At 44.7% G+C, this 24,786-nt stretch overlaps 1 protein-coding gene across 1 annotated transcript in view; it reads right to left on the reverse strand.

Moving 5' to 3' along the window:
• Positions 1-24,369, reverse strand: part of ACBD3 (acyl-CoA binding domain containing 3) — a 37,914-nt gene extending 13,545 nt beyond the window's left edge. The window contains exons 1-6 of the mRNA XM_075925300.1: positions 24,030-24,369; positions 12,899-13,040; positions 11,054-11,194; positions 9,341-9,499; positions 8,192-8,366; positions 6,301-6,493 (exon numbers count right to left, since the gene is read on the reverse strand). Coding sequence (XP_075781415.1) covers positions 6,301-6,493; positions 8,192-8,366; positions 9,341-9,499; positions 11,054-11,194; positions 12,899-13,040; positions 24,030-24,303 — 1,084 coding nt within the window. The 5' untranslated portion in view covers positions 24,304-24,369. The remainder of the gene's footprint in view (positions 1-6,300; positions 6,494-8,191; positions 8,367-9,340; positions 9,500-11,053; positions 11,195-12,898; positions 13,041-24,029) is intronic.
• Positions 24,370-24,786: the final 417 nt, after the last annotated feature.

Genomic DNA, 24,786 nt, shown 5'->3' on the forward strand with positions numbered 1-24,786 from the left:
GGTGAATGACTGGTCTCTTGGGATTAGATGTTACCTGAATGTTCTATGGAATATGTGATAAGTGGTCACACTAAAAATCAGCTTGCTGGGGTGGCAAGATAGCCTAGAGTGTCTAACAGGACTGTGTGACTCTAGTACTTTGGGAACTCACATTTCGGGATTGGGTTGCAGAAATCTAATTATAGAACATATCAGAGTTTTGTGTAAGGTCCCTACAACATTTTGTTTATTATTGTCCACACACAGGGTTGCTAGATTCTGCTGGTTTCTGTCAGTGTCATTTTTCCCCCTACTGGTATTGCTGAAGTAAGGGCACAGGAAGTAGGGATGTAAGTGAGTACTTGACAAGCCTAGCCTATTGGGTAGTAGAGTTGACTACTCACATTCTCCCCCCCCTTGCTGCCTCTGTATCAGTGGCAGCAAGGGATGGCAGGCTTAAAAGCTGGTTCCCTCGCCAAGCACTGTCTCTGCAGTGCTGCCTGTCCCCTTCCGCGCCCCCACACCACTGCCTCTATTGGAGGCAGCTATGGGGGGAGAAAGGGGACACAGGGAGACTGACATGAAGCAGCCTGTGCCCATGGCAGGCCCAGGCTTGCCGCAAGCAGAGGCTGCTCTGCATCCCACAGAGCAGCCCCCCTCCACGGGGTCCCAGCAGGTACCTGGGTCCCCCTACGTACAGGGGCTGCTGGACCTAGCACAAGCCAGGACTGAGCAAGCTGGGAGGCTCAGTCCCAGCTCGCACCGGGTCCGGGAGCTACCCTTGCTGCAGCTCTGCATTTTAAATGTAGTAAGAACCAGGCCAGCTCTTACTACATTTAAAATGCAGAGCTGCAGTGGTCCTGGACCCAGCATGAACTAGGACTGAGCCAGGCTTGCTCAGAGCTGGCTCACGCTGGGTCTGGGACCTACCCCTGTTGTGGCACTGCAGTTTAAATGTAGCCAGGCTGCCTGTGCGCTCCTGGACCTAGCAGGAGCCATTACTGAGTACCTTCCCTTATTGACTAATCATTAGGGATGTAATACTGTAGAAGATTAATCAATAAGCAAAAGCTTACAAGTTAATAGTAGAGACTACACATTCCCCCCTCTCCCGGCCAGTAAATTTTTTTGCAGGCTGTCCAGCAGCCTGGCTCAGTCTCAGCTTATGCCAGGTCCGGGACCTACCCCTAGTTCGGCTGTCTATTTAAAGTGTATTAGGAGCCAGGAGGGAAGGCAGCCTGGCTCAGTTCTGACTTGCCCCCATCTGGGAGCTCAGAACCCACCCTCGACAGGTAACCGGGTCATTGGGGGGGGGGGCCTGGTTTTAAACTGGGTCCCCTCACAGACCAGCTCCTGCCTGGCAACCCACCTGATACAGAGGCAGCAGCACAGGGTGGCAGGGGGCTCCAGCACACTGGCTTCCGGCCTCACCCCCCCCCCCCAGAGACTACAGAACGGTTGAACAACCAATAAGAATTCATGAAGTTACTCGACTATTGAATTAACTGATATTTAACATCCCCACTAATCGAGTATTCAATTCATGTAGTTGATACAATTTGATTAGCCAACGTTAAGTGAGATGCCTGCTGGTTGCACACAAGATGCACAGAGATCCGTGCGCTCCCTCCGCATCCAAAGCGCTACGAAGGTTCCTTCAGCACACTCTGCAAATTCTAGGTACAGAAGTGCAGTTAGTAAAACTACCCTGTCCTGGGAGATCATCTTGGTTACAAAAGTCTTGCAGCCCCAAGCAGATGAGAGATGTGGCCCACTCACTAGCTTAAGTTGCCCATTGCTGAATTAGCAAATTATAATGGATGTTAGCATTGCCCTTGATGTGGGCCCATGGCAGCTGCCACTTACAGATGTGCAGTTCTGGCCTTTAGCATATCTTCAGTAAATGCTTGCAACAGAACTCTTGGTCTTCCTATGGTAGCTCATGTTCAAACTTTGTGAACTCTGAATAGGTCAGACTGTCATAGGCCACGTCTTTACTTCCCAGAAGACTGATGCTACAGTGGCTCATCTGGAATTTGATTTAAATTGGTCTAGTAAACACCCACTAAATCAAACGCTGACAGTGCCCCCGTCAATACCGAACTTCTACTCCTTGCAAGTAGTAAGGTAAGGGGAGCGTTTCTCCTGTTGACCTCCCACTGTCAGAACAGCACTGAAGCGTGGCTTAAGCTACATTGACTCTAGCTATGTTCTTTACATAGCTGGAATCCCATACCATAAGTTGACCCTTGACTGCACCATGTACCTGGCCAGTATGTAATAGCACTTGAAATGTCACTATTCTGAGCTGAAGGCTAGTGGATGCAAAGAGCTTTCTTCCCAAAAAGCCTAAATGTTGAGCCTTCTTGTCAGAAGGATTTTGGATATTGTTATCTAGATCTCTGGATAGCTGCCTGCATGACCACAGAGTTAGGTATGTGATAAGTAAGAAGAAATTCTGCTCCCTTGACACTGAAATGAAATAGTGTTTCTCTACCTTCAAGGGGCAGGGGTGCAAATGGCTGGCATAACAGGTTCATTAACTCAAAATGACTGCTTAACAGGTTCATTAATTCAAAGCACTATTTGACCAGATTCAGCAGTTTACAGTGTATCCAAGCGCTTGAGGGGTCTGGACCTCTCCTAAGGCAATCAGGAGTTCCTCTGCCATTTTGCACAATAATTCCTGGAACTGTTTCTGATCATCTAGAAGGGATGGAAACCCTGGATTGGCTACTTCTTCAGTAGCTGAAGAAATCTTGTCAGTACCAGCAGAACTGATGGAATCAGCTCAATCTTCCTCTGCCAGAGGGTCATGAGGAAGTTCTAAATGTTTCCTCAGAGGGAAATGGTGGCGTGACTGCCCAAATGGAACAAACAGGCGCTGCATAAGGGTCCCATATTCTGCAGTATGATGAATAAACTGGGTCACAAGGTGGTTGTAGAGGTTGCCAATGCATGAGATGGTAGATTTCAGGATCCTGACCAAAGGAAGGAAAGAGAGTAGTAAAATACACACCTTGGACTTCAAAAAAGCAGATTTTGACTCCCTCAGAGATCTGATGGAAAGAATCCCCTGGGATGTTAACATGAAGGGGAAAGGAGTCCAGGACAGCTGGCAGTATTTTAAAGAAGCCTTATTGAAGGCACAGAAAGAAACCATCCCGACACGTAGCAAGAGAGGCAAACCTGGTAGGAGACCGGATTGGCTTACAGGGGAAATCCTTGGTGTACTTAAGCACAAAAAGGAAGCTTACAGAAAGTGGAAACTTGGACAAATGACTAGGGAGGAGTTTAAATGTATAGTTCGAGAATGCCGGGGGGTTATCAGGAAGGCGAAAGCACAAATGGAGTTGCGACTGGCTAAGGATGTGAAGGATAACAAGAAAGGTTTCTACAGGCATGTCAACAAGAAGAAGGTGATCAGAGAGGGTGTGCAGTCCCTAATGGATGAAGGAGGTAACCTAGTGACAGAGGATGTGGGGAAAGCTGAAGTACTCAATGCTTTCTTTGCCTCTGTATTCACGGACAAGGTCGGCTCCTGGACTTCTGTGCTAAGCGACGCAAGATGGGAAGAAGATGGACAGCCCTTGGTGGGTAAAGAACAGGTTAGGAACTATTTAGAAATACTAAACGTACACAAATCCATGGGTCCAGACTTAATGCACCCAAGGGTACTGAAGGAGTTGGCAAATGTCATTGAGGAGCCTTTGGCCATTATCTTTGAAAAGTCGTGGAGATCGGGCGAAATCCCAGATGATTGGAAAAAGGCAAATGTAGTGCCCATCTTCAAAAAAGGGAAGAAGGACGATCCAGGGAACTATAGGCCGGTCAGTCTTACCTCGGTTCCTGGAAAAATCATGGAAGGGATCCTAAAGGAATCCATTTTGAGACACTTGAATGAGAGGAAAGTGATCAGGAATAGTCAGCATGGATTCACAAAGGGCAAGTCGTGCTTGACCAATCTGATTAGCTTCTATGATGAGGAAACTGGCTCAGTGGACATGGGAAAGTCAGTGGATGTTATATACCTTGACTTTAGCAAGGCTTTTGATACGGTCTCCCACAATATTCTTGCCAGCAAGTTAAGGGAATGCGGATTGGATAAATGGACGGTAAGATGGATAGAAAGATGGCTAGAAGGCCGGGCCCAGCGGGTAGTGATCAACGGTTCGATGTCAGGATGGCGGTCGGTTTCTAGTGGAGTGCCCCAAGGTTCGGTTCTAGGACCGGTTTTGTTCAATATCTTTATTAATGACCTGGATGAGAGGATAGATTGCACCCTCAGCAAGTTTGCAGATGACACTAAGCTAGGGGGAGAGGTAGATATGCTTGAGGGCAGAGATAGGGTCCAGAGTGACTTAGACAAATTGGAGGATTGGGCCACTAGAAATCTCATGAGATTCAACAAAGACAAGTGTAGAGTCCTGCACTTGGGACGGAAGAATCCCAAGCATAGTTACAGGCTGGGGACCAACCAGTTAAGTAGTAGTTCTGCAGAAAAGGACCTGGGGGTTACAGTGGATGAGAAGCTAGATATGAGTCAACAGTGTGCCCTTGTAGCCAAGGCTAATGGCATATTAGGATGCATTAAGAGGAGCATTGCCAGCAGATCCAGAGATGTCATTATTCCCCTTTATTCGGCTTTGGTGAGGCCACATCTGGAGTACTGTGTCCAGTTCTGGGCCCCCCACTACAAAAAGGATGCGGACGCATTGGAGAGGGTCCAGCGGAGGGCAACCAAAATGATTAGGGGTCTGGAGCATATGACCTACGAGGAGAGGCTGAGGGACTTGGGTCTGTTTAGTCTGCAGAAGCGAAGAGTGAGGGGGGACTTGATAGCAGCCTTCAACTTCCTGAAGGGAGGTTCCAAAGAGGATGGAGAGAGGCTGTTCTCAGTAGTGACAGATGGCAGAACAAGGAGCAATGGTCTCAAGTTGTGGTGGGAGGTGTCCAGATTGGATATTAGGAAAAACTATTTTACTAGGAGGGTAGTGAAGCATTGGAATGGGTTACCTAGGGAAGTAGTGGAGTCTCCATCCCTAGAGGTGTTTAAGTCTCGGCTTGACAAAGCCCTGGCCGGGTTGATTTAGATGGGATTGGTCCTGCCTAGAGCGGAGGGCTGGACTTGACGACCTTCTGAGGTCTCTTCCAGTTCTGATTCTATGATAAGGGGATGGTTGGATGAAATAACATGATCTTGGTAACTAATTGACCATTCATTTCCAGTTGGAAATAGGTCAATGGAGGGATGATAGGAGTTGCTATAGGGAACTTTTTGGGTGTCTGGCTGGTGAGTCTTGCCCACATGCTCAGGGTTTAGCTGATCGCCATATTTGGGGTCAGGAAGGAATTTTCCTCCAGGGTAGATTGGCAGAGGCCCTGGAGGTTTTTCGCCTTCCTCTGTAGCATTGGGCACAGATCACAGCTGAAGGACTCTCTGCATGTTGGGGCCTTCAAAGTATTGGAAGGCTTCAATATCTGAGACATAGGTGAGAGGATTATTCTAAGAGGGGTGGGCGAGATTCTGTGGCCTGCACTGTGCAGGGGGTCAGACTAGATGATCATAATGGTCCCTTCTGACCTTAAAGTCTATGAGTCTATGAGTCTATGAGATACTACCAGTCCACAGCTAAATGTGGAGATGGAGGTTGGTACCTGAAGACACTGGATTTTTTTGCCTGGGCTAGATTACTTTAAGGGAGGAAATGTTCCCTATGGGAGTTCAGAGTCTCCCAAGGAAGAGAAAATTGGGTCTGGATCCATCAGTGATATCAACAGTTCCAATGGAGAAAGACAGACTTCTGCCCTAACCAACATCCCTTGGTAGAATGAAAGATTCTAGAGAGAGGCGACCAAGATGATGGGGGAAATTGAGGCATTGGAAGAGCAAAACTCACCTTCTAGTATAGTACAAGTCTGTCCCAACTCTTCCCCCACCCCCAGTATAAACTTCCTAAAAGTATTAACAGTTATGTACAAAATACACTAAAGGCAGATTTGAAATATCTGCAGATCACAGAATGATGACAAAGCAGCAGTTCTGGACCTTGGAGGTTCTGACCAGGGTTATATGGTGGCGAGAAGGAATGAGAGAGGTAGGAAGTCTGCTCTGCATTCTTTACACCCTCAGTCTGAGGCATAAGGAGAGCAAGGGTGCATATGCAGACCAGTGGAAGCTGCTTGCAGGAGCGCTCCTACTCCAGGTTCACACAACACATGCACCCACAGGGGAATATACAAGAAGGATCAGCACAAACTAAGCTCTAACAAAAGTCTCATGTTTCTTGTTCAAATAAAGGAATCTAGGTTTAGTCATACCTTTTGGTCCATTCTCAAATGCTTCATCCAGAGCATCTGGCTCCAGCTGTTTTTCAGGGCTGTCTGTTTGAGCGCTGGCCTGTCCATTAATAGATGGGGGACTCTCTCCTGGGGCAGCTGCATTCACCTTTGACATAGCAGTCATAGAAGCCCCAGCTGCCACTGCTGTCTCCTGCTGATTTTGTAATGCTGCCTACAGTTAGAAAAATTAAATTCAGCAAAAACAAGAACAGTCTTGAGATCGCTTCCTTCACTATCAAGGCATCTTAACCAATTTACATTTCCAAATATATGCCTAACATTAGGCACCTAAATCAAGTGGCCTGATTTTCATATACCCAACTCCCATAGCAATCAGTGAGTTACATGGAGTCAGGCCTTTTGCATCTAGATGTTGCTAACCCCACTGCAGCTCTGCCTTTTAAATGTATTAAGAGCCATTAAGAGGGGGGCAACCAGGCGCAAGTCGGGATTGCTTGGGGAGGGGGGCGACCAGGCGCAAGCCGGGACTGCTGATTCCCAGCTCATGCCTGATCCCCCGCACCACACCTCTGCCCCCCGCAGAGATGTGCCAGATTTTTAAGACTGCTTCCCCCAGCACCAGCTGCCTCTCTCTGCTAGAGGCAGCAACTGGAGGGGGGGGCGGGGAAGGGGAGAAGCGACTAGTTGAGTCACTAGTTAACTATCCGATAAGCATAAGCTTATCCGATAGTTGACTAGTCACTTACATCCCTAGCCAGTGGCAGTCTGTTTTCATGTCTAACTGTGAGAAACGTTTGCAAGTTTCAGTAAATCTGTAAAGTAATTTTGCTTACAAAATATTTGATAATTTTTTAGAAAAAGCATGCACAGAATTTATCACATTTTCATATTTACTGATCTTTAATATTAGCCTGTAGAAACAGTCTATCCTGAAATCTAGTCAACTTTTGAAAAGTAGTACTTGAGATCTATTATTAAATTTCCTACCAAATTGTGGGTTTACAATATCAAATCCGTGTGAGTTTGAGAAGGGTAAAAAAAGCCAGAGAACTAAAAGGAGAGAGCGCCACTATGGGAAGAAAACCAGCATAGACCAAAAGGATGCTCTTCACACAGAACAAAGCATGTGAACTTTAACGGATTTAAAAAAAATATCTTAACGGGACTGAGTGCTATACAAACCCTATGCATATGATTTAATTCACTCAAGGAGAGGAAGGGTTATATCATGTAACAATTCAAAGAATTTATGGTTACATTTGGGCCAATGGGGAAGCCTTCTGGATCTAGGAAGGAAGGATTATTCTGGAACAAAAAATTGGGAAACCCAACAGATGATAAAATTGGTAGGAAGAGCAGATGTACAGAACTCTGTGCTCATCAAGTACCACATAATACATTTATATGATATTAGCCTTCACAAAAATCAAAGATAGACAAGAGATGGGTAGCAACAGAGATGTGATCTGACTTAACTCTTTAAAAGACTTCCCCATGAATGAGTCTCAACTAAAGTTTAATGAATCTGATTTTAACGCATATTAGTTGCCATCTGAACCCAAACACCACTGATATGGGCACATTAAACTATTTAAAAACTTACATTATTTCAGTGTGCTTAAAATGTGACCATCAAGAACTCTAACAAGGATTGTGTGATTGGGAAAGTCATTTCAGACACGTCAAATGTTAAACTGTCTACTTAGACTATTTTTAGTCAATGGCTGTTTTAGAAAACTACAGGAAGAGATTAACAGAAGCTCTGGCATTTGAATCTGATCCAGTGCCAGTCAACCAAATGTTTTTTTAAACTTTTAGACTCACTATCTCTTTGACCTAGGATAACAAAAGCTTGGAGGAGGGATACCAATAACCATAGACCCTGTATATCAAAAATGGTCTACTATACCTGTTGCTGTGCCAGCTGGACTTGATATAACTGCTGCATGTACTGTTGATAGTGCTGTTCTTGTAGCTGACGAATCAGGATCTGCTGCTGTTCATAGTTGCCCGGATATTGCTGGGCTGCATATTGCTGGAACTGAACAGCAGTCTGCGAGTTCAATGCTGCCATTATTTGTTGCCTAAATTGTCAGGAGCAGAGTATGAAGATTACAAATGGCTGGAAGTACCAGCAAAATCCCTATTTTTAACTGGCCTCAAATACAACGAACTCAGTTCCCTGTGCAAACTAATTAACTCAGATGGAATAAAGCCAGGAGATAAAGTGAGATTTCTTCCATCTAAAATATGCCAGTTGAGAAAAGCATTAGTAAGAGACAAACTTATTATTTCCTACTTAATGTTTGAAAACCCATTTAAAGTGTTAAGTAAGAGCTGCCTTGCAAAGCTTACCATGAGTCACCATTTGCAGTCTGAAAACTAGAAAGAAGTGCTAGAAATCCACAATATTTTTAGATTGAGGCCAGAGAAAAAGGCTTGGTGTTTAAGTATAACACACACAACCCTCGTAGTCCTCCAACACAGCCAAAGCAGTCCTTTAAGATGAGAGTTCTGTGCAAAAGGAAAACCTGTGATGCCAGATCTGCCTCAAATTGAGTGGATAACCTGTACTCAATCGGATGAAGTATGACTGACTGGTCTGGTTCAGGGAGGACAAAGAACATGACAATAGCAGGTTTAATTGGTAACACTTAGGATTAATACATGGGTTTGTTCTGATTGGATTTGCAGCTTTCCTCCTTTTAGACAGGAATTAAATAGAAAAGTGATTAAGAGGGCAAGGCATCTAACATGGAGTAAAACACTTAATAGTTCAAATCTTGTTTTAAGGCAAATTAAACAGCAATTTTGCTTAAAAGGCTGTCCACATACTGGGATCTGCTGTTTGCAAACTGCACCTCTGTAAATTGCATAGCTGCAGGCCTCATTTTAGAACTCCAAATGTTATATCTGAGCAATACACTGACTGCTCCTGATCAAGACTTTTGCCATTTGTATATAGTACAAACTATTCCAGAGGGAGCACAGATGAAAGATAACTGTTCCATAGCATAGATAGCAATTTTCTTAAATTATATCTATTCCAAAAACTCACTTTTGCTGTTCCATCCGGAGCCTCTCTTCCTCTATTCGCCTCCTCTCCTCTTCTTCCTGTCTCCGTCTCTCTTCCTCCTCTCGCCTACGTCTCTCTTCTTCCTTTTGTAAACGCTCTCGCTCTTCCTCTTCACGACGCCTCTGTTCCTCCTCTTCCCTCCTATGACATCCATTCAATGGAACATTTCAGTATCTCCACAATCCTAAATTTAGTTTTTACCATTTTGGCATCTGCATCAATGTCAAAAGTTAGGCCTATGTGACTCACTGTACATGGGACATGATTTAAGGCTGCTTTTCATATGTATGGTAAGGCCTTTCAGCATTCAGCACACCTACACCACTAACTTGACAGGTGCAATGTCTTGCTGAAGGTATGGAGAAGAGAACCTATTGTCTGAGCTTTACTCAGACAGAATGGCCAAGTGTAAAATTTATAATCAAATTATGATTCTCAGTCTGACCTAAGTTACTTTTGTTAGCCACGAAACCAAAGGACTAGAAACTTGAGCTAAGCCACAACCGCTCCCATCTTCCCTATGTTTGTTAATGACTTAAAAACTATTATGCAGATTCTGCTTAACAGCACATAAGCTGCTGTATAAGCTTGCTGTCCAATAGGTCGGGGGGCCTTGCCTGCACTCTGCCTCTTTCCCTCCTTGCTCTACCCTTTCCGTGGCCCCTGAATGTGCCCCCCACCCCCCGCCGTGGATCCCCGATGCTCCCCATCCCTTCTCACCCTTCTTCCATGATACTAAGGATGTTAGATATCAAATAATCGTATAACCGCATAAAAACTTTGTGATTTCATGATTATTCTATCACCCCCAGGGGTGGGGCCAGCAGCCAGTGTGCTCCCAGCAAGCCCCCTGCCACCTAGTGCTGCTGCCTCTGTATCAGAGGCAGCAGCTCAGGAAGGCAGGTGAGAGGCAGTCCACAAAGGAAGCCTGTTAATACAGAGACAGCAGCAGAGGGCAGTGGCAGGCAGCTCCCCACGAGCCAGTGCTTTTAAGCTGGCTCCCCCTGAGCACTGGCTCCTATCTGCCGCCTCCCCTGCTTTGCTGCCTCTGTGGGGAAGGGGAAGGTGGTTCTCCACAGGCACTGCTTCTCCACCTCTGATACAGAGGCAGCAAGGGGGGGGAAGGAAATGCGTGTAGTTGATATCAGTTAATCCTAAATGTTGACTGATAAGTGTTGGCTTATCGGTTACTCATGTAGTGGACTACAGGTTGACATTCCTACATGATACCTCTCCCACCTGCCATATCCTTCCTCATCACCCTTCCTGTTGTGTCCCTTCTCATCTCCACTCCCATCCCCCATAAGACTGCCCGCTGCATCCCTCCTCAGCCCCCTCTCTCTGGAAGCTGGCTGCCTGGGAAGCAGGGATCAGATAAGTTGTGAAGGGTAGTCCTGGGCCAGCCTGGCGAGGGCTCTGACCCTGAGGGGAGATGTAGTAGAGCAACATGAGGCTCCAGCAGGCAGGGAGAAGGGGCAGGCCTTCTAGAGATGGTTTTCTTATCTCCTTCATTCAAATACTCACTTATTACTGAAACAGTAAAAAGGCTTAAGGAGTGAGTGATACAAGGCAATTTGGGAGACCAATACAGTCAAAGATAAGGGCTGGCAACTGAAGCTAGCGGTAGCGTCTGCACGGGGAAGACAACAGCTCCCTTCCACACAAGAAACCAAAAAACCCACCCAACAACTTCACCTTTTCTTTTCTTGTTCTTCTCTCTCTATTTTATGGGAGGTGACATATGTTGAAAAGAGATGACAACACCTATTAAGGAGCTTTACAAATTCTGCCATGGCTTCCTGTTTTGACATGTTTCCAAGGGTCGCCCATTCTTTCCTTGGAGAAATGATACAAATAATACTCCAGTAAGACTATACAATGTTAAAAGAACATACAACCATCTTCTCAAGTTAGTGGTCAATTCCCAGTCCAACAAACACAAAGGATGCATTTATACAGCACCCTAAACTTGAAATAAGATACGCAATTTGCCCTATGCAAATTGCATATCTTATTTTGAAACAGATTATTTTGAAATTGGGCACATCTGTGCAGTGCCAAATTATATATATAGTAGCCCAATGTCTGTGACTAATGCTGAAATGCTGGCTGTTTCCTCTGGGCGGCGCTGTTACTGAAATGCTGGCAGTTCCCTCTGGGCAGCCCATGCTGCATGGGGAATGTGGGGCCCAAACGGACAATTGGGCTCCGCGGTCCCCGGAGTGAGAGGCAGGAGGGGGAGGAGAAGAGGAAGAGAGAGAGAGACAGGAGGTGGAGGAGAGCTGGGGGGGGAGGGGCAAGAGGAAGAGGAGAGAGAGACCAGAGGCTCAGGAGAGAAGACCAACATGGAGGAGAGACCTGAAAATCCCATCTAATTGGCTAGTTTCAAAATAATGTGCTATTTCGAGCCATCCCTTATCCCTCATGCAACAAGGTTTGCTGGGATGGCAAAATAGCAAGCCTGTTATTTTAAAAAATATTTTGAAACAGGTGGCTTGTGTAGACACGGGGTAGCTTTTCTGTTCAGGATAGATGTATCCAAAAAGACTGCAATTACAATCACATCTTGAGCCATAGTGCACAAGAGACTTGGGACCAAGTGTGTTTACCTCATACCAACTAGAAGAAACAAAGGTTCTCTTAAAAAGAGTCACATTTCGACCTGAAAACCTCATAGTTGCTTTTACTCTCTATTCTAGAATTGTTTTTTCTGCCCATCCTTCTTACAGTACATTTATGGAGGGATTTTGTTAAAATAATGCAAAGCAAGTCTCAAACGTCATTAACCTAACTATAACGTCTTATAATTCGAAAATTCCAAAATTCAAACAGAAAAGGAGGCATTTAATGTATTATTCCCCCCTCTTGTTTCGGTTCTACATTATTACTTATGTTTAGCTGGCTAGAGCTACACAATTTATCTAAACCACTTCTGTTATAACATCTTTTTGATTAATGCCTGGAAAATCTCATTGATTTCATTAAAAAAAGCTAAAGAACGCTGACTATCCCTGAGTTTCAAGTCTAAACAATTCTGTTCTTATATTTGTGTAGTCAGTCAGACGCATGTACCCAGAAGAACTCCCCTTTTACCAACTTATGTGCATTTTCAGCGAGTCCAATATTTGCTTTGCTACTAGGGATAAATGAGTAGTCGACTACTCGATAATCCTAGCCTTATTGGGCAGTCAAGTCACTGCTTGACTAGTCGCTTCCCCCATCTTGCTGCCTCTGTATAAGCTGGTGCTGGGGAGAGCTGACTTAAAAGATGGCTCCCCCCAGCACCATTTCCACAGGGGGCAGGGGAGGCAGAGGCACAGCAAGGGAAATGGCATGAGCGGGGACTCAAGCAGGTCCTGACTGGCATGAACGGGGACGACTCTTACTACATTGAAAAGGCAGAGGCATAGGATCGTTAGGAGGGAGCACTTGCTGACTACTCGATTAGCTGATTCATCAAAATTTAACATTCCTCATTGAACCAAGATTATGTTAACTGAATTTCTCTACTTGAAGACTAGGCCAGTGAAAGACAACTACCTTCTATCGTTCCCCAGCACATCAAAGAATCCAACTTCAGGGCAGGTGTCCGGATTGTATGGTCCCAACAGAACCTGTTTGTGTAGTGCCACAAGTTTAAGTTTTTCTTCATATGTTGGATGAAAGGCTTTGCCATCTTTCTCTGCCAAAGCAATGAGAAGAATTTGGAATTACAATTTATTCATTAAGAGATAAACATACATTAATGTGAAAAAGCCTCACAGAATGGACAGGGTAACATGCCTTAAGTTCCCAATTTTTGCCCCAGAGGAATGATTTGCCTCTTGCCTTGTTAAACAGAGGTATTATTTGGTCAAAATCATTAGGACTTAAGCAAATTTGTCTAGATTAGAATCAATCAGCTATAGTTACTGCAAAATACTGTAATTATGAAGAGTTTTAAATAATGTATTCTAGATTGCATCTTTAGCCGGGTAATTACTAGGGATGTAAGGACTAATCGACCATTCTATAAGCAAAAGCTCATCGGATAGTCAACGCACTAGTCGACTAGTTGCTTCCTCCCCCTGCCCCCCCTACTGCCTCTATCAGAAAGAAACTGTAAGGGTGGGAGAAGTAAGGGCTTACAAGCCAGTTACTCCAGCTCCAGCTCCATAGGAACGGGAAGGGGGCACAGCTGCAGCATTCCACCTTTGAAACGTAGACGAGTCCCCGCTAGGACTCTTGTACATTTGAAAGATGAAGTGCCGCATGGAGCCTGGGGCCAGTGGGGGACTCAGAGTACCCCACTGGTCCTGGGCTTCATGCGGTGTTTCAGTCCTGCTGTGGCTCTAGGACATTTCAAAGGCAGAAATGCCCTTAACTAATCAAACAGTCAATGAAATTCCATCGACTGTTCGATTAATCAATTAATCTAATTTTAACATCCCTAATAATTACCATATAAATATTGAAGTTACATGGACCAACATTGTATCATATGGATCTATAGTTTTCAAATATTTAAAAGGCTTCTTAATGTGAATTTTTCACAAGCATGTATCCCCAAGTCCTCTGTAGTGGCATGTGGAAGGATTGCTGTATAAAGAGATAGGATTTTAATTTTACAATCAATTGAGTTTTAACCCTGTTCTGTGCCTCGTGCTTTATACCAAAAACTACAGCAAGGAAGGATACAGAAAGTAAACAATTACAATTTAAGAGGAAAAACTTGTTTGAAGCAATTCGACTGCACCAATGGTGTTGGCAAAATGTGATAGTACTCTACAATTAAGAGGCCAGAAGTGATTAGATTAAGGCTAAAATTGAATGGATTTCAGTGCTAGAGGAGAAATAGCATTAAAGCTTATATTCAGAGTATATTAAAATTAATTTAAAAAAGTCTTCTGATGCTGTCTTAGTCCAATTACACTGAGCACTTGTTAGAGACAGGCAGATCTGCAGATACCCGGAATTTGCAAGCCATGTTTGCAGATGGATGCAGATCCAAACTTTGTATTTAGAGTTCTGTAAACTTGCAGATACTCGCTTCGTATTTGTGGACCATGTTTGTGGATTGGATGCAGATCCAAATTTTATATGCATGCATGGCTTTACTTATTAGAAAGAAAAATGTTGCATGAAAGTTTACTTTTAAACAAAAATAGTCAACAAGGAATATCCCAGCATGTTTCACTACCTGTCAAAACAAAACAAAGGAACACCCATTATTTCAATTACACTGCTCATTGAGAAAACTTGGTTGGTTCCTGTTACACAGGATAGAAAGAGACAATTACCTTTTTCTAGAAAGACTAGAAGCAAGCATAAAAGGAGCCATTACTGTAGGTAACCACAATACAGAATTCATGTGAAAGATGTACTGCACTCAAAGACTGTGCTTGCTGATACTGCTTCAACAGTCATGAATTACAGCCAGAGTACCTACTGTTTGGAGCTGTGAAACTAACAGGAAAATCTGGCTGCTCCAAGGCCAAATCTCACAGCTCCAAGGCTTTGTCTAGACTATTAAGTGGGTCAGCACTTTAACATGGAAGTGGGGTTAAGGTGCCAGCACTGGGGAAGAGCCCCTGGCACTTGTAAGTAACTACCTTCATAAGAGGAGTAACTAACCGCTGAAACACTGGGAGCCTGTTTACACTTTACAGTACAGGCAGTCCCCGACTTACGTGGATCTGACTTATGTCAGATCCGCACTTACGAATGGGGCTTTTCTCGCCCTGGAGCTCACGGGCGGCGGGTCGCCACCCGTGTCCTCCGGGGCCAGAAACGCTTCTCCCAGTCTCCCTGGTCTGCTGGGGGGGGGTCCAGCAAAGCCACTGGACCCCCCCCAGCAGACCAGGGACACCCGAGCAAAGCCGCCGCCTGGGCGGCTTTGCTCGTTTGCCTGGGAGCAAAGCCGCCCAGGCAGGGGGACCCTCGCCGCCTGGGCGGCTTTGCTCCTGTCCCCGGTCTGCTGGGGGGGGTCCAGAAAAGCGGCTTTGCTAGGGTCTCCCTGGTCTGCTGGAGGGGGAGGGGGCACAGCTAGTGCGCCCCCCCCCCCCCCCAGCAGACCAGGCTTTTGTTGCGGGACGCCTCAGGTAGAGCAGCTGGGGTGCTGCCGGGGGGGTCCTGTGGGAACCTACTGGGCAGGGCCCCAGCTGTTCTGTCCCAGGCTCCCAATTCAGCAGCTGTTGAAACTGATCAGGCTGATTCCAGGAAGCTGGGGACAGAGCAACTCTGCCTCCGGCTTCCTGTAGTCAGTCCCTGGTCAGTTTCAGTGGCAGCAGCTGAATCTGGAGCCAGTTCCGACTTACATACAAATTCAACTTAAGAACAAACCTATAGTCCCTATCTTGTACGTAACCCAGGGACTGCCTGTACCTGCTGTGTGAAAGAGAGATACAGTGCAGTAAAATGGCAGTGTAGACAAGCCCTAAGTTTCCCACAGCAGCCAACTGGAATTCAGGTGGCTTCCCTCTGCACCTAGCTGGGAGCAGGAAATGGAAAAGTGGAAGGGGTGTGGGGGCAGAGGAGGAAGAATAAGGGGGAGAGGCTGGGCTCCTAGCAGGGAGCTATGTGAGGGGAGAGTCCTGGTTTCAGCCCCTCACACTGCCCCTCTTCAATCAATAGGAGCACTCCTGAGGAGGCCTCACACTCCTGAGAAAAGAGTAGTGTGGACATCAGCTAGTGCAGCAGTTACTGCAGTGGCTGTAAGCCAACCTAACCTTGGTTGATTTAAGATTATAGCATAGACCTGCCTATGGTTTCAAATAAGTTCAGTTACTCTGAAATATTTTTCTCTTAAACAAGAGACAGTGGAATCTGAGCCATGACACACACAATACTGAAAGAACCTAGGAAAAACAGAAGTTAAATGTTGTTTGGTTTTATGGCTTTAATTGTAATTATCCACCAGATAATTTCTGAAAATAGCTCTGGGTCCATGAATCATTTGTGAGTAATTGATTAGACTGTCCAATTAAACAGTCAAGTAACTGAAATTTAAGTAAATATGACTTTAAAAACAGATTTCCAGTGGGAATACTCATGAATATAAATAGCATTTTCAACAACTATGAGGAGAAAACCCAAACTAAACTAAATGGAGAAGACTGTACTTGGTCATGATCAGGACAAAGATGCTAAGCTGACATTCTCTCTAGGTTTATATGCAAAGTACACTTGGTCACTAATCATGGGCAAATGTAACAATAGGAAACTGATTCTTCACTGTTGGATGCCATAGCACAGACAAAGCATGGAAATTTTTACCAAGTCTAACCCTGCTGTTAGCATTAGCACCTGAGCCCACCTCAGAGCAGGGTTAGTAAAGACTGTTTCTATCAGCAATTGCACTCTGATGGCCAATTTCCAAGTAGGAAGTTCCCCAAGTGGGAAAGAAATGAAAACACCAGAGGAATAACTTCCCACTGAGGGACTCTTATGATTGGGTGGGAGGAGAAAATATTCAGTGGTTTGTTCATAATATAAACATAAGTACTTAGCAAATGGGGTATTCTTCCAAGTCAGTCAAGAGAGTCTAAGCTTTTAATCATCTGTGAGCTTCAAACACTAAACACCCATCATACTTAGGCTTTGTTTACAATGTGTCTTTGCAGCAAAAGGCAGCTTTTGGCAGCAAAATAGTGGAGGTGTACACACTGCAATCAGTGCTGGATCAAGAAAGCAGCTTTAAGGCCCCGGGCTAAGGTAAGGTCCCAGGCTACAGCCCCTGAAGCTAAGTTCCCACTGAGCTGTGCAGCTTCCTGTTAAGCTCCAAACTTTTCCTTCTCATCCCCAGAAGGGACCTACTGCTGCAGATGGGGAAGAGCAGGGAGCAGTCACAACTGGGGCAGCTGGAACCAGTGGGAATGCAGCCAGTGCACCGGATCCAACTCCAAAGCAGAGGGACAATGGGGCTCCACATGTCAGAGCTCATTCCCCTCCCCCCAAAAGCCAGAAGTACCAGTTGCTTCCTGGGTGCAGCAAAGTGCCTCAAGATAAGCAGACACCAGGCAGCCTGTCCTAGCACTGCTGGCCAGGTAAACCAATAATAGCAGTCTGATCACGGTAACATGGATGGCCAACAAAGTACAAGCTTGTTGGAGACCTCAGGTATATACTGAGGTGGCTAGCCAAACTGCTACCCATTTTGCTGAGACCACATTTTTAGCATATTAATGTGATCAGAGTTAGCACAAGTACGTCAGCCGGAACTGGGAATATACCTTCTAGCTGCAGTGCAGACGTACCTTACAGTGTTTTGGGATTTTTAAACAAAACTAAGTTTTATAGAAAGACGACTCCAAGCCTGCAGGGCTAGCTGGTCATGTACTAGACATGTACATTCAGAAGCAACATTTGGAAAAGTAATTTATTCTTTGCCCTCCTCTAGCAACTTCGTGTATTCCAACCTATGCCCTCTCCACGCCAATATCTGTATCAGTGCCATCCATAGTATAAATTCATGACCAAATGTTGTCCTTACTTGCTTTGTGATGGGTGTGTGAACAGTAAGTATCATGAGCTACCACAATTTATCATCAAGTAAACCTTCAGAGAGGGATAGAAGATCCCCCCCCCCGCCCCGAGGTCAGTGTTCATGACAACTGCTAAGAAACACCAAAGTCTTCCATCAACACAGTGTAGCTTTTGCAGAGGGATCACAAGCAACACAGGTTTCCAAACAGGAGTCTTCCAGCATGCCTAGTCCTTACCTGAAGCAACAGGCTGTGCATTCACTTCTCTACTGTGACTACCAATAAATGGTTTCAGTGTGAAAATGTTTACACACAATGTGAATACCTACGCCACTGGGAATAGGGACCGAAATCAATTCACTTCAGATATTCCATAGTCACCAGCGTACTTCATATGAGTCATTGACCTGAATGTGAGTCTCTGTAGCCAATTACTAATAAGCTAGGTGACAATGTTCAGACTGTCTAAGCATATGGATGAACTTCATGACCTGGGGTTAGTCTTTTCTCATCCCGATGATTTTCATTAAGTCAAAATATTCCCTACTATTGTGCCTTTTTTCTATTTACAACACATTTACAATAATTTAACAGAGGAGGTTCTGTAGACTTAGTTTTTTAAAGATAAACAAAGTCCACGGTACATATTAAATATGTAATGCTGGTTGAAAAGAACACATGACATCACGCTGAAGTTTGTTTTCAATGAAGGCTAAACTAAAATCAAGCTTTTATAATCTCTTAAATACAAAATAGATATGCAGAATCTGTAAGTCTCTACTCCAAATTGAGTTAAATGCTGCTTTTCTATACAAGGAAAGAGTCAGGTGGGGAAGCAATCTAACTTCTGAGGTCAAGTTTTATAAATATGGACATTAGGTTATGTACTATATTAATAACTTGTTATATTAAATAAAAATATTTTATATACTGTTGTGTATTTAATTACAGTAAACATTCTAATGCAGCTTGACAGAAATGAGCAGAATGTTAGTTACCTATTCTTTCACTCTTTTCTAGCAATAAGATGTACAATTAAAAATGTGTAAATACTGAAATATATAGCTGCTTAAAGGCATATATTTAGAGCATATCAGCCCAGATATCAAAAGATGCAAGCTCTGGCAAAGGTTCTATTAAGTTATAACTATTAAAACACATGAGAATGAACCTTTTTTCAGCAAATAACTGAAGCATAGGTGGATAAGTTGACTGAAATAATTTTAAATTGATGCAGTCCACTTAGTGACTTAAATGTATGTTTGTTCACAATGTATGATTTTACATTATGTCTTTAAAATAGAGAGGGAAAACAAAGCAATAAAACCATAATCAAGAATGAAAGGGAAAGACAGTAATAAGATGTATGGAAGATAAAAGTTTCAAACTATTTTTTTTAAAAGTGTTCAAAAAGCCACAAAAGAACCCATTATGTACCCATTTTAATAGATGTAAACAAGGCAGAGATTATGTGACTTGTCTCAGATGACAGTGGCAGACTCAAGCTATGCCTTCACTACTGGAAAGATACACTGTGGTGGTCCATTTTCTGGAGTTTGATTTAGAAGATCTAGTAAAGACCCACTAAATCAAATGCTGATGCTGGTACTCCTTGATTTGTGAAAAGCAAAAAAAGTCAATAGGAGTATTTGCTGCAGTCAACCTCTCACTGTGGAGCTGGCAATGAAGGTCAAATTAAGGTAGGTCGACTCCAGCTACATAATTAATGTAACTGGAATAGTGCATCTTAATTTGAATTTCCTAGTAAGTATAGACAAGACCTCAGGAATAGAACCCAGGAGTCCTGATTCCAAATTCATGTACTTACCATTAGATAAAGACTGTCTGCCTCTTGTATTTTAAAGAATTAAGGAAATACCTCTGCTTGTTAGAGTTTTAAGAAAAACACTGCAAAACACCACCCCCTTCCCCAGGTCAGGCTGAAAGTATGTCTACACACTTTATACTACAGTGTTCTTCAGTGCAGATGCTACCAACACTGATAACTTCAAGTACCTAATCTCACATGTAGACAGTGCTAAACCAGCATAACTACATCTGTGGGGTTTGGATTTTTTGTACCCTGGAGACCTAGTGTGTTGATGTAAGTTCCTAGTGTAGACTAGCCATAAGGCAATCCAATGTCCAGAACACAGGCACCTAAAAGAGGCACGAAAATTGCAAGATGAAGACTGCATGCAACAACTTAACCTGGCACAATGGAACTTTCACAAGAAGATTACAGCTTATCTATCTAGACGATAAGAGCTTTTTGGGGGGCTAGCTTGAGACTGTACACACACACAGAGGAACTAAACACCACCACAAATGTAATCATCATCCACTTTATGTACAAAGAGTAATTCTTTGACCTTGCCTTCTCTAACAGATATTTTATTAAAACCCCCAAAACAAAGCACTCCACTGCACACAAAAGTCTCTCTAGAGAGAACAAAAGTACAAACAGGTGACATATTTGTCACATTGCTTAAAACATTACTCTAAGACAGTGTTTCCCAATTTTTTTTTTACCACGGAACCCTTTCAAACTCAGAAAAATTTCAAGGAACCCCCTAGCCAGGGATTAAGTTTGTCGAGCAAAAAAAACACAACCAAACTGCCAGTATACTACAATTAGTAGTAATAAGATGCTAAATACGGTCATGAGATCACCATTCATTTAAATTCAACAAAAATCATATTAAATATGTACAAAAAATAAAACTATCAAATAATATTATTTATATTCATAGTTTTCAATGCGAAGAGTGGTTTTTCTTCTTTTCTTGGCAAATTCTTTTTATATTTGGTTTAATACTAGAAAGTTGGATTCGTATATCTGGCGCAGCATTCAGTCGATTTCTGTATTTTGTTTTCATTGCTGCATAGTTCGAGAACCCAGTTACGCACAAGTATGTACTGGCAAAGGGTAACAGCTGACGAATTGCGTGTCTTGATAAAGATGAATATTCTTGACTTTGACATAAGTCACTCCAAAATGTAATCAGAGAAACTTCTTTAAATTTTTGTATTAATTGGCCATCTGACGCAATTTCAATTAGGTTTTCATAATCTTGTGTAGAAAAACTGACTGGCTTTTCTGTTAAACTTAATGGATTTCGAATCCAGTTATTGTTGTCACTGATGTTTGAAAAATACTTAATGATGTTAGTGTATAAATCGCAGAGATGATCTGCAATGTCACTGCGAATATCTTCATCAAGTTTGTATCCATTTTCTTCAAGGAAATCATTCAGAGTTGGTAAACAATCCAAATCATTTCATCCTACAGATGAGATCCAAAACTGTAGCTTCCATGACAATGACAAAATTTTGTCTTTTGTAATAAAAATATTTACATTCTTTCCTTGCAGCGACAGATTTACTTCATTTAGTTTTGTAAAGATGTCTGCAAGATACGCAACTCTAGATAACCACAAAAAAAGTCTGTTAAACGATCAGACAGTTGGAATTTGTGATCCATCAGATTTGCGGAGAGCTCATGACGCAATTCAAATAATCTAACCAGCACTTTTCCTCATGATAGCCACCTGACTTCTGTATTAGAAGCAGGGCTGTGTGCTGACTACCCATATCTTCACACAATTTTGAACAGTCTTGATTGTAATGGTTGAGTTTTTATATAATTAATAATCTGTACTGCTTTGTCCAACACATTTTTGAGAGGGAGAAATATTCTTAACTACCAGAGCGTGTCTGTGGAGAATGCAGTGACTGCTGGTGCAGTTTGGTGCTACATTTTTTATTCGTGTTACAGCGCCAGCCACTGTTCCTACCATTGTTTTGGCACCATCACTGCACACATCACCACATTTTTCCCAGCTTATTTGATGTGTTTTCATAAAGTTAGATACAATTGAATATATTCTCACCAGTTGTATTGGTTTGCAAAAATTCACATAAAAGTTAGTCTTCTTCAATAGAACTATTAAAATAATGGACAAATACAAGCAGAACTGCAAGACCTGCAACGTCAGTGGACTCGTCTAATTGTAATACATATGCATCACATAAATGCAGCCGAAAAATAAGCTCCTTCTCGATGTCAGCAGCAAGATCGTGAATACGACGTGTGACAGTATCGTTTGATAGTGGCACAGCCTCAACTTTTACTAAACTCCTGATCCAACATACACATCACAATATCTTCTGCACATGGTTTTATGAGTGGTTCCCCAATAGTGTGTGCTTCTTCGGCGAGCGATATATGATAGCTTACTTTGTAAGATGCCTCTGTTGCATTTTCATTATCAGATTTGGCAATTTACATGAAGAGTTTACTTTTTCAAGTGATTCAAGCTTTTGCTTAAAAAAACAGAAGTCTTTATCTTTGTATTCTGGATGATTTGTTTCAAAATGTCTTCGCAATTTAGCAGGTACTAAACAACTATTAGATAATATTTTGTTGCACACTACACACTGGGCACCTGGAGCATCTTCATTTTCATTGCTTGTGAATCCAAATGCCAAATAGTCCTCACAATACCTGCATTTCTTATTAGTCAGCTGAAATTTTTCATAATTAACTTGAGCTGCCTCAGTATTTTCCTTGCTGGTTTCAGTAAAAATACTGAAGTTTGAAGTACTCACTTTTCTCTTTAAAGTTCCTTCTTTTAACCAACGATCCATGGGGAATTTTGATATTAGACTGAATTCTTAAACTTAAAGTCACACACAGGAGCCACGTGTCCTCACAGTGTGTATGGGGATTTGTTCCTATCCTCACAGTGAGTAGGAGTTCCGGTGTTCCACTCACTGATAGTACCACTCCCCCCGCCCACACACACACAGCCTTTACCAAGGGACCTAGCTGCAGCAACAGCTGCTTGTCCCGCTTCTGCCCAATCAACCCAAGATCCCTCTCCCGCGTCCCCCGCTGCCACTCTGCTTTTTCCGGTGGCAAAAGCAGAGTGGCAGCGGGGGACGTGGGAGAGGGATCTTGGGTTGATCGGGCAGAAGCGGGACTAGCAGCTGTTGCTGCAGCTAGGTCCGGTGGTAAAAGCAGAGCGACAGCGGGGGACACGGGAGATGTCTGAAAGGGGAGCGGTGAAGGAGCCAGCGTCTTTGTGTGCCGGGCTCCTCTGTCTCTTTATGGGCGGTGGGAGGGGAGCATTCGGGTTCTCGCGGAACCCCTTACGTTCGATTCGCGGAACCCCAGGGTTCCGCAGAGCACCATTTGGGAAACACTGCTCTAAGGCACTGGGATACTATTATGGTGATGAATATGATATGAGAACTACAGAATGAAATTCTTCCTCGGTATCTGAACAAGATAGAATCTCTCCCTTTGGGAGCAATAAAGATAGCAATAGGGACTTGCTCCACCAGAGAGACAGAGGTGGCATCAAGGATACCTCAGTATTTACCCAAAGAGATAAGCTATGCCTATGTAACACAGTTGTCTCTTGGGACAATGTTCACATGGCTCCAGGAGCAATGAGCCACCCCTTTGAAATGCATGGGGTAGTTCACAGCCCTGAGAGCAATTGTCTGGCTGTCTGCAAACTCAAGCAGCCATCACAGACATTGTACACATTTTCAAAATTCTCTTTGTATCACGCAGGTGAGAAAGTAACAACTCCAATTCCAATACCATCACATGCACCCAGGAACCTGAACCTTAAATAAGAGCCAACAGCACCTGTTGTCTTAATTCAGTATTGCTGCTCTTCCTAGCAGAACAAAAACAGTTACAGTTACAATTGCTTTTTAAACATAAAACAAAAGACTCTGCATTTTAGAACTACTTGAAATTACCAACTACAACCCGACTGTTGCAATCCTTGTTAACATATTTACTACTATAACCTACCTACTTCCTCTGGTGCTATTCTAGTGAGAGTGGGAACCGGCGATGGTGGGGGATGGGGCTTACAAGGAAACACACAAGCATGCTAGTGCCGGTCATTTTCTTTTCAGCCCAAAGCAAAGTAAGCTTGCTGGCCCCTTCTCGCTACCTTCCTGCCCCAGCGGCCGCCGCCTTCATCGCCCTGGGGCCGGGCGCTGAGCAGGGGCCGGGCACAGCTCTGGGTCAAGTTACGAGCAGTCCCCGAGACAAGCTGCGGCTCCGCTCGCGCCTGCCCGGGGGGTGCCAGGCACGTGGGGCAGAAGCGAGGTAACGCGCCACTCGCGGGGGGCAGGGCCGGGGCCAGCGGCCGGGCCGCGGCCCGCGGGGGCGGGTGAGTCACCTTTGAAGAAGCGTAGGGCCAGGCCGTACAGCTCCTCCAGGCCGAACCCCCAGCGCCGCTCCGGGCTCAGCGCCGCCTCCTCCGCGTCCCCACCGGCCCCCTCCTGCGGCCCCGGGCCCGGCCGGCTCCGCCCCGCCCCGTTCAGCGCCTGGGGATCCGGCTGCCCCGGCCGGGCGTCCTCGGGCCGCTCCTCGGAGTCGGGGCTCAGCGTCAGCCCGTCTATGGAAACCTCGAGCCGCTCAGAGCTCAGCGCCGCTACCGCCGCCGCCGCCATCCTCCGGCTCGCCTGGGCTCGGGCGGCCACGTCCCGATTTCCGGTCCCCTCCAACCCGGAACTTCCGGCACCAGGGGCGCCGCCCCCGCGTCTTCCCTCCTCTGCCCCCGCCCCCGCGCCTCCGCCATTCCGCGCCCTGTCCCAGAGCCCCGCCCCTTCCCCGCTGCTCATCACCTGCCTCGAGTCTTCTCCCCGGCTTAGTCCCGCCCCCCGTCAGCTGCGCCAGCCCCTTTCCTTAATGCCCCCTTCTGCCTCCTCCCCTCTGCGGGCAGCTCCCGCCCTGGCTGCCACCTTCGCAACCCGCCTTGCTCATGGAGCCCAGTGGCGACAAAGCCTTTGTTGTACCCCAACATCCTAACCTCCCCACACCCATCCAGGGGAATCCCTGTTTGCATTGCCTGACATCCAGCTCACCCCAAGGCAGGGAACCAAATGAAATTAATGGGCAGCAGGTTTAAAACAAAGAAAAGGAAGTTCTTCTTC

The sequence above is a fragment of the Pelodiscus sinensis genome, chromosome 3, assembly GCF_049634645.1.
Source record: "Pelodiscus sinensis isolate JC-2024 chromosome 3, ASM4963464v1, whole genome shotgun sequence".
Taxonomy (NCBI): domain Eukaryota; kingdom Metazoa; phylum Chordata; order Testudines; family Trionychidae; genus Pelodiscus; species Pelodiscus sinensis.